The sequence below is a fragment of the Nelumbo nucifera genome, chromosome 3 (genome assembly GCF_055504915.1).
Source record: "Nelumbo nucifera cultivar China Antique chromosome 3, China Antique-T2T, whole genome shotgun sequence".
Classification (NCBI taxonomy): Eukaryota; Viridiplantae; Streptophyta; class Magnoliopsida; order Proteales; family Nelumbonaceae; genus Nelumbo; species Nelumbo nucifera.
Window position 1 is genome coordinate 110,138,770 of NC_142651.1, and position 10,411 is coordinate 110,149,180.

At 36.7% G+C, this 10,411-nt stretch overlaps 1 protein-coding gene across 2 annotated transcripts; it reads left to right on the forward strand.

Annotated features, from left to right (window-relative positions):
* On the forward strand, window positions 1-6,425 carry LOC104607140 (pyruvate dehydrogenase (acetyl-transferring) kinase, mitochondrial). Of its 2 annotated transcripts, none has more exons than XM_010272676.3 (6): window positions 1-411; window positions 1,526-1,790; window positions 1,970-2,150; window positions 3,190-3,337; window positions 3,674-3,887; window positions 6,152-6,425. In XM_010272676.3, the coding sequence occupies exons 1-6, from the start codon at window positions 163-165 to the stop codon at window positions 6,208-6,210; spliced, it is 1,116 nt and encodes a 371-aa protein (XP_010270978.1). In that variant the 5' UTR covers window positions 1-162; the 3' UTR covers window positions 6,211-6,425. The 2 variants fall into 2 exon arrangements, with proteins under 2 accessions (XP_010270978.1, XP_088757413.1); XM_088901287.1 differs by having other exon boundaries at window positions 6,099-6,330.
* The last annotated feature ends 3,986 nt before the right edge of the window (window positions 6,426-10,411 follow it).

A 10,411-nucleotide genomic window follows, 5' to 3' on the forward strand; every position in this document is an offset into this window, starting at 1 on the left:
TCTCTCTCCTTCCACATATATAACTCTCTCTCACCATTTCAGTTTTTCTCCCTCTCTCCTCAAATCTGTGTCAGCTTTGCCTTGTTTGCCTTGTTTGCATGTTTCGTTCTTCTCTGCCTTGCGGACTTTTGGTTGTGACTTGTTGGTCACTGTTCTTGAGTCATGGCAGCCAAGAAACTATGCGAGTCGTTCTCTAAGGCCTTGATCGAAGAGGTGCACAGATGGGGCTGTATGAAACAAACTGGTGTGAGCTTGAGATACATGATGGAGTTTGGGTCGAAGCCCACTGAGAAGAATTTGCTCATATCTGCTCAGTTCCTTCACAAGGAGCTTGCTATAAGAATTGCCAGGAGGGCCATTGAGCTTGAGAATTTGCCTTATGGTTTGTCTAATAAGCCAGCTGTTTTGAAGGTATTTCTCTGTTTGATTGCGTAAATTCAGTTTCTTTGTTTTTTTTTTTTCTTCTGTGTTGGTCTTGGCTTTTCTGTTGGCTATTGGTGTGGACTCTCGACTCTGCAATGGGTTTGGTTTTCATGGCTATTTGCATGGACCATGTACATGGGATTTTGTTTGACGGATATTTGGCGTGGGCTCTGCTAGTTGGTTTTGGTTTTCACTTTCCATGGCCATTGGCATGGATTGTGCAAGTGGGGTTTGTTGTCTAGAGTGATTTATAGAATTGCCTTAACTTTCTTTCTATTTTTGATTTTTCGATGTGCTTGCGAGAATGAATTTAGGTTGTTTGAACAATTCTGTGATTATTCTTTTCTGTAGATTATATATTATTTTGTTTTCTTTTTCGGGTCATTTTGTGAAAACTTATTACAGAACAAGAAGGTAGAAAAGCTTTATGGAACAGGGGGAAACAACGAACCCCAGAATTGAAAAAAGGAATAATTTAATACCTTTTCCCCTTGATGTGGTTGCATGGTTGTTTTTACTCCTCCATCTTCTTTAGTATTTTGTGTAAACTTTTAATGTATGGCTTTTCTTAAGGGATTTTATTATGAACAAAAAAAGAAGGATTTCATTAACATATATCTTTTTTCTAAGAGTGTGCTCCTCGGGTGACGCATATTAAATCTGCATTTTACTATTTATTTTTCTATTTCTTTCATAAGCATTGTAAAAACTTTTGATTTCTTGTGTCAACATGAACTTTCGTCTTACAACATTTAATTCATTGATTTCTTTTGGACTCGTCCTGCAGATTGAGGTGTAGATTGGTTTTGCTCTTCATTGGCTTTAGTTTTGTAAATAAGTTTTGAACAGTGCAGGCAGATTGATTTTAGTTCTTACAGAGCTTCACTCTGTTTCTTCTTTTGGTTCTGATCCCACCCCTCCCCCTCAATAGAAAAAACGGAAATTAAAAGTCTTGGAGATTATTGTGAGTTGGTTTTGGAATGTTTAGTCAAGTTTTGACTTTGGATATTTGAATTTTGCTTGTTAGATCCTTGAATTGGTATAGGAATGCCAAGTAGAAAGGTTTTGAACTTGTATTTTTTTGGTGTTATTTCTTATCTAGGTACAAGATTGGTATTTGGATTCTTTCCGTGATCTGCGGTGCTTTCCAGGGATAAAGGATACAAGTGATGAGTTGGCTTTCACAGAAATGATTAAGATGATCAAAGTAAGGCACAATAATGTTGTTCCAATGATGGCTTTGGGTGTTCAGCAGCTGAAGAAAGACTCGACTCCGAAGGTGAAGTTTGTTCCTGAGGGTCTTGATGAGATTCACCAGTTTCTTGATCGTTTTTACATGTCAAGAATTGGGATTCGCATGCTTATTGGTTAGCTCTGTTTTCACTCTTTCTTTTTTATGTCCTAGGTAGTTGGATCTGATTTTTTCAAGTTTGTAGCTATTTGTTTTTTCCCCTTCAATGATCTTTATGATGTTCTCAAGGGACTTACCTGACCATGTTTTACATGAAATGCACTGATCGAACCTTCAACTTTTGGTGAAACTCAGGGCAGCATGTGGCTTTGCATGATCCCAATCCACCACCTGATGTTGTAGGTTATATACATACTAAACTGTCTCCCGTGGAGGTAGCACGAAATGCTAGTGAGGATGCCCGCGCTATTTGTTTACGAGAGTATGGAAGTGCACCTGATGTTAACATATACGGAGATCCCAGTTTTACATTTCCGTAAGGTTTTTTCCTTCAATTTGGTCAAGGTTTTCCACTTTTTTATTCTTTTTTGGTATTGTAAGGTTTTGCTGAAATATTACTGAAATTTCAGTAATATTACTGCCACACTCTTTATTGTGTTTTGTTATTGTTTTATTTCTATGTCAAGGTTCATATTTTCTATTGCTAGAATGACCATTTTTTTTCTGAATGTGCTAGAGATTATATTATATTTGAAACGAGACCAATTTGTGCAAGTTTCTTTACTATTTGGTTACATAATCCTAACAGTTACAAGTTCTTGCTTCCATTGGTACTTGAAGTGACTCGGGGGGGGGGGGGTTATAGTGTGAGCTAATCTATCTATAGTGTCCTTTGACCAGTTTCTGGCATTTGATCCTCTGCTCTAGCAGCTAGGAAATATTATTCACAAATTCTAGGCAAGCCTTTGAAACAACTATTTTTATGTCCTAATCTGCAAAGGTTGAAGGACCTCAGAATCATCATTTTATCATCCAAGCTTTGTACATGCTTTTTTTTTTCGGATTGGCTACATAAATTTTGTTTTTTGTATATCCAAAGCTGTTTTTTAAGTGCATAATTGGAGCGCTATATAGGTTATGGAAAAATAGTTGTCCATTCATGTTGATACTAATGTTAACTTCATCCAAATGGATATCATGAATTTGGTTGATTTTAATACAGCTCAAGTCAGCTCAAAAAAATCTTATTCTGACTATTTGGGGCTGGCTACAGGAATCCTTCTATCAAGAGCAGTACCTTTTTTTTTTCTTAATTCTGAGTTCTTGGTTCTTTACTAACTACTTCAACCCATATCCTTTTTGGCCGCCTCCTAGATATTTTAGAAACCTCAATTTGCACGAGGTCCATCGTTACTCATATACTTGGCATTCCTCTATACAACTGCCAAGATTGTTAGCCATTTCCTCTCATTTTGTCACCCATGTGAGCTTCCTTTGGTTCCCATGAATGTACTAATTAGCTTTTCTCTTTGTTTTTTATAGCTTTTCCCTTACCCTTGTTTGCCTTGCAACAGGTATGTTCCAACACATTTGCATCTTATGGTATTTGAGTTGGTTAAGAATTCTTTGCGTGCTGTTCAAGAGCAATTTATGAACTCAGAAAAAGTTGCACCTCCAGTTAGAATCATAGTTGCTGATGGAATAGAGGATGTTACAATAAAGGTATCCACTTTCAATTTAACTTGAGAGAGGTGTTCTTCTATGTCAAGATTTGGAAGATCTCCAAGTTGTTGCTGGTCTATATTAAATATTTTTGTAGGTTAGCCAACCATCTACCCCCCCCTGAAAGAAAGAACTCAAGTCTGTGAGTGGCCACTCTGTGCCCAACCATTCCACCCCTCCCAAATATTGGATAATGACCTTTTCTAGAAGGTGGTGGTGGTGGTTTTTCTTTTCTTTTTCTTTTTCTTTTTTATTTGTGGGGGGGAGGAAAAAGGTGGGATACCAATTATGTGTTTGTAATTATGCTTAACAAGTTTGTTTGTGTTCATATTGTAGATCTCAGATGAAGGTGGTGGGATACCAAGAAGTGGCCTTCCAAAGATATTCACATATCTTTATAGTACAGCAAAAAACCCATTGGATGAGCATTCAGATATTGTATCAACCGATGGTGTGACAATGGCTGGATATGGATATGGGCTTCCAATAAGTCGCCTCTATGCTCGTTATTTTGGAGGTGATCTGCAAATTATCTCAATGGAAGGATATGGTTAGTCCAAAATTTTTTTTTCCCTTTTATTTGGATTGGGAAATTGCAAGTTTCAACATTTTTTTCTTAAACTTCCTACACTAACCAAGCAACACATGACAGGATCCCACACTTATGTAACTCAGTTACTCTCGCATGTATGGGTCTTCAACTATAACAAACACCTGTCACACAGTGATTGGTTAATTTAAGATATATTGACTCTTGGATTAGCACCAAGAATGATGTTTCATGCAAAAATATTCCCCTTTACCAGATAGAAAAAACTACTAAATTGGTTATCTAAAGTGGCTAGTAGCAAGCATTTTTTGTCTAACATCTTAAGAAAAATTACAACTAGTAGTAATCCATTTAGATATTCATCTCTTGTTTTAAGTTGTATGTAATAAAAATTGTTCTGAAGTGATAACACTGAATATTTGCTTATCATCATACATCAGTTTCTGCTGTAATGTCTTCTCAATAGATAAAGAAGACATGAATGGAGGTAGTGATAAATGATTTGAAGGCACAACATAACAATGGATATGGCCCTTGATAGAGTGGAAGGGCTATACAAGATTTATGTAGCCAATCCTATATAGTTAGGGTTAAGGCTTTGTTGAATTGAACTGAGTTAGCTTTATCTAAGTAGTATTATCAGTAGGTCCTTAATTACTTTTCTTACTACAGATATAGAAACTGTCACTGGAAGGATTTGTTAGCTCCTTAATGTTCTGCTACATGAATTAACGTATTAAAGTAAAAATGAAAATGTCTTCTAACAACATAAAATGCTATAAAGTGACATAATCATTAACAAGGCATTAGTATGATATCAGGCAGTAAATGTTGTGCATAAAGAATTCTTAATGGAAGTAGATAAAGCATATATTCTGTTTGCCTAAAAACATTCACATGTTGCCATTTAACATGGTGGAAAATTAATTTGTGCTGTTCTATATACCACACCCTTAAATTTGATTTTTTTATTGGCTCAATAAAACTAATACATAAAGAAACTAAATATTTACAATCATACGAAAGAACCTCATCTAACCAATTTTGAGGTTCATCAAAAACAATGAAGTCTGTGTCCATATTTTTGACTCTAAATATATATATATATATATATATATTAATTGCTCAAAAAAGTTTTTTACATAAACAAATTTCGTCCAAGATCTTGAAACAAGACCAAGGAAAATTGCCATAAACCCCTTTAAGAATATAAATAGCTTGCTGTGAATATGATTCAATGACCATTTTTCTCCATCCTTTAGTTCTAGCATACTTCATTCCACATAAGATAACAATAAATTCAGCTTCCAAGACCCCCATTGGCCACCTGCAGCCATGCAAAAGACACCTCTATCATTTCGAGCAACAACCCCTTAAGAAGCTTTATATTGTGAAATTATACCACCATCACAATTGATTTTAACAAACCCAACCGGAGAAGGACACCAAACAACAGAATTCTGTGGGTTATTTTTTACCAGAAGTCATTAATCCTTCATTCAACTGTGTATTTCCAACAGAGGTCTTAAAGATATTCGAGGATGCTGCATTACCCAGTCCAGAGTCTTCCTTTTCCCATAAAAGTCTGCTAAGTTTCTAGCATCCCAAACATAAATAAAATACACAGGCCAACCATTTAAGAATTTATTGTCTAACAGAGATACACTGAACAGAATTCAACAAAATGGATATAATGTCCAACATATTTGAATTATTATTTATCTAGTCCACTTGCAAACCCATAGAACCTGCAAATAAAGCAGCTTTTGTAGAAGGACAAAAACAGAACAAGTAAATCTGGGAGGTATTTTTTACAAACCCTCTACACACCCTCCACAGGTACAGGCTGAATCTGGGAGGTATTTACAACTTTCAGATAGCTTTGGAGTTTGGACAAGCTGGGCATGACAATACCTGAGACCTCGCTTTCACCCTTCTGCATCAAACTATGAAAGTTTTGACCAAAAAAATTCCCATTCTTAGATCCCATCCAACTAACTTTAGCTTGATTCGCATTTCTAAAAATACGAGTTCCCATGATATCTTCAATTTACTCTCGTCCCAACATGTACTTTGTGAACGTTATGCAATATCTATCACCTATGCCTTCTTACATTTGATCTAACTTGTATATAGTTCTTGTCGTTGACGATCATTAGAAGCTCCTTATGGTATCTTTGAGTAACTTGTTATTACCTGTTATTTTTGAAGCTTAAACATGAAGCCAGTTGATTCTTGAATGAAGTTTAAATGTATTCTTACAGGGACGGATGCATACCTTCATTTGTCTCGCCTGGGAGATTCTCAAGAACCACTGCCATGATTCTGTATCCCAGCTCAAGCATCTAACATATTTGTTCTGTGGTTTTCCACTACTTTATTCAAGAATGTAAAGGTTTACATTGTCATCTATTTAAGGAAATTGGGCTGTTAGATTCTCATATACATGTGGTTGAGTTGGCAGCCTTGTTGTTCATTGTTTCTCTCGATCATAGTTTAGCAGGTAAATGAAGATACTCCATTTTCACAACTAGGAAATTAATGCCTTGCCATGTCTGGACTGAAAATCTAGCCAGCTCTGCTAACAATGTATGAATGCAATTGAGCGATATATATACAGCTGGCGTATTAAATTCTTTTATCTGAAAGCCTGAAAGGCTAGTGGTCTGGGTGGGGTATTCCAGTGAAAAACGGTCGGTGCAGAAGGCTTTGTGGTTTGAATCCTGAACAATTGGATTCAAAAGGCCAGATATATGCTGTGGTATTGGCTCTTCTGTGGAGAGAAACCATATGAAGATTCCACTGGTAAAGCTGTCGACTACTACTGGGTCAATGGGATTGCAATTACATATTAATCAAGGATCTGTTTGGTTCATAGGAATAGGGGTCTGGAATTGGAATAGGAATTGATCATTCTGACAATTCCAATTCCAGTTCCGGTTGGGTGGAATTGGAATCCCAGTTTCATTTCTGTGAAATGGCATTCTTCCATTTGATGGAATGGCCATTTCCTCCCCTATCCAATGATAATTCATTGCAACTGATCCAGATTACCGTCTCAATCAAACAGACAGATGGATTTTGATTCTGATTCCCATTCCAATTCTGATTATTACAAAGTCGGGACCATAATTTTTATAGAAGGGGCCAAAACTTAAATGAAGTATGAATGGACCCAGGGGGGGGAGGAGGGAAAAATTTACATAGGAATTGAGGCTGTGTTTGGTTTGAAGGAAAAAAGTAGGAAAAGAAAAGGAAATGCAGGAAAACTTTTACAAACCTTGTATGGACTTCCCTACCTTTCCTTTCTTTTCCTCACATTTTCCTTCAAACCAAACATAGCCTAAGAAGAGTTTCTGAACCATGGGGGGCATGGCTCCCCTGGGTCCCCCTGCTCCACCCCTGGTCGGAACAATCAAAATCTTTTTCATTACATCTCTCTCTCAAATTAAAACCAGTTCAAACAGATCAAGATGAAAGACTGACCAGTCTGACTTTGACTCGTCTTCCCTATCTCTCTCTCTCGGTCTTTTAATTACCACCACCATTTGGTCTTGTGGCTTGGGATAGCCACAACCTAGTGGTGGTGGATACTTGTGAACCACCATTACTGCTTGCTTGACCTGGACCACCACAGCCATGCTAGTGGACGAGTCGACAGCATCAGCATACAAGCAAGCTGATGGTTTATTTTAGGGGCCATCCAATAACTGCTGACTTGGTTAAATTAAACTGTTTTTCTTGCTTTGTCTTCATCGTCTCTATCCATTTCAAGTTAAAGGAGTGTTAACCAATGTGTATGGTTTTGTTTTCAAACAAAAGCGACTGCCACTTCAACTTGGCTGTTCTGGTTTGACAGCCTCAGCATGGGCTGTTGGTTCACCCAATGAGGGCAGATTCAGTCCTTACAAAATTTGGTTTACACCGTTCTTTCAGCCGTGCATTGGAAATATCTTTATACTTGTATCCTTTTATCATGGGAAGATGTTTCTAATACACGACTGAAAAAGGCTGTGAGAATGGTATAAACAGAATTTTCTGAGGACCAAATCCTTATCTCACCCAACTATGCATTTGACACATGAACTAACGTGTCATGTCAGGAGAGCCCTGTTCACAGCTGAGGCTGTCCAATTTAGACAGTCAATTTCATGGTTTTCAAAACCGGACCGGACCGGGAAAACCAAGAACCGGTTACCTGACCGACTTCATTTTCCCCCAAAACCATTGATTTTGGTCAACAAACCGTTGAACCGGCCAGTTAACTGTTCGAACGGTTTTGACCGTTTTCTATTTTTTTAAATTTTTTGTCAGAACAGGCCAGCCGTTTGAGTCGAACGATTGGACCGCTTGAACCGGCAACCGGACCCCTAACCGGTTCGGTTTTAAAAACCATGGTCAATTTTTCCGCATATAGAAGCTTCCACCTTCATACCAAATGGAGGACCATTTATATTTTGCTGCCCTTACATTTAATTTTTCGTTATTAATGTAGCAAATTAATATAGCAATATGTCTTGACGCTCAAAAATCAGGTAAGCCCATTGGAGTAGCCTTGGGCTAAAACCGTAAAGCATGGCCCCGGCCTTTGATATATTGATGTGGACCCAATTTGAATTGGATGAAGTGATATAAGGTGGGGCTACATCAATGCATGGGAGGCCTTGATTTTATGATTTTTAGGGATGCAAATAGATCGGACTGGATTCGAATCTGATAAGGGTGTTGAATATCCATACCTGATTTGATCCGATTTAATTTTTAATAAATTAATAAATTATCAAAAACTAAAAATAAAAGTATATATCTATATCTATCTATTTTTATATATATATATATATATATATATATATGTTTTGTTTTTTAGTAAACAAATAGAATGTATTACAGATTTTGTTATTCTTCAGTAAGTTATGACTGCATATATCAGTCACACACCGGTCTGACTGAGATAGGCTACAAAAGATGAAATACATTTTCATCTCAAATCCCTTCAAAATCACAAAATCTGCCGTTGCACATGATTGATTTCATTGAAAATGCTAGATATAATTTCAAGGGAAATTCTATGATAGTGGAAGGGCTTTCACCGATCAAAGCACCCTCCAGAATTTTAATAAATACAATCTGATTGGTCACCTCTTTTACGATATTGATTGATTGGTTGTAGGTTTTTTTCCATATCATGGCTTCCCAGTATCATAGTCGTACAACAGATGTCTTGTTGGTCCATCAAATCCAATATAAATTCATTAAGGGTGGATTGGGTCAATTTGACTCAATTCACCCTGAATATTGGTTCAATTTGACTCAATCAAATATAAATCCATTAAGGGTGGATTGGGTGTAATCCAATCCAATTTTCAGTTTGGACCATTAAGTTTGGACTGGCACAATTCAATATGTCTTGTTGGTCCATCCAATCAGTCCATATATGAAGTTAAATATATTACTATTACATGATATTATATATAAATTTTGACTATAATACCAGAAAGACAGCATACCCAAAAAACTTATAGCCAATTAATTGGCATCACAATTGTTCCTAGGGCAAATTTCTTAAAAGTATTCCCGAGTTTTAAGAAATTGACTTATTCATCCCTACTGTTTAGAAATTGACTTAAACTATCCTTAAACAATTGATTAAATGCAAGCACCAACATTTAAATTTTACCCATCTTTCTTTAAATTTTCAAAATGTAATATTTGAATAAACCTACATCATTTGAATAACCGTTAACAGAAATGCAAGCACCAAACCTATTGCCCCACACCCTTGAAAGTCATCTCTTCGGTTTCTTTTAAAATTTACGGTGAAAATTAGCGGCCCTTGTCTTAGATCCTAATTCTCTATTAACTTCTTATTTTTAGTTTCTAAAGTAATATTACTTCGGACGCATAAGAGAAATAGAGTTTGTTTAAACTTAAAACAAGAATCGCGGTTATAAATCGTCAGGTTTTTCTGATGCTCATTGTCGGAAAAAATAAACACCACCTGTCAAGAATCAAGCGTTGTTTCTTCTCGGTGAAATTTACTACAGACTGATTTACCTAGTTTGACCAACATCCATCAACGTTGTCTCCTCCTGTAGCGGCTCTGTCTCCCACATCTCAGCCGCTGACGCCATCGATTCTACCAGGAGCGCCGTCACCCTCGAATTCTATCTCTCCGGTTACTCCAGTAGCTCCATCGCCACCCTCGAATTAATATGCTTTAGCTTTGAAATGGTTACTAATACTGGAGTTCACTTGTTTCCTTATCTCCGTGACTTTAGCTCATTTCTATTTTTTAAAATCGTTAGATGACACAGGTCTGTTTTTCCCAACGTTTTTAAAATCGGATTGGACAATCGTTATGGGGTTCGGTTCTCAGGTTGAATGGTCTGTTCGTCTGGTCCTAAGAGAAATTGTCAAAAATTCATCATGAGTTTCAGCATTCTCTTAAACTCACCATAATTTCTCAAAATGTCTAAAACTCACAATGTCATTATGTTTTTATTTTCCAAAGCTCACCTCTGTTA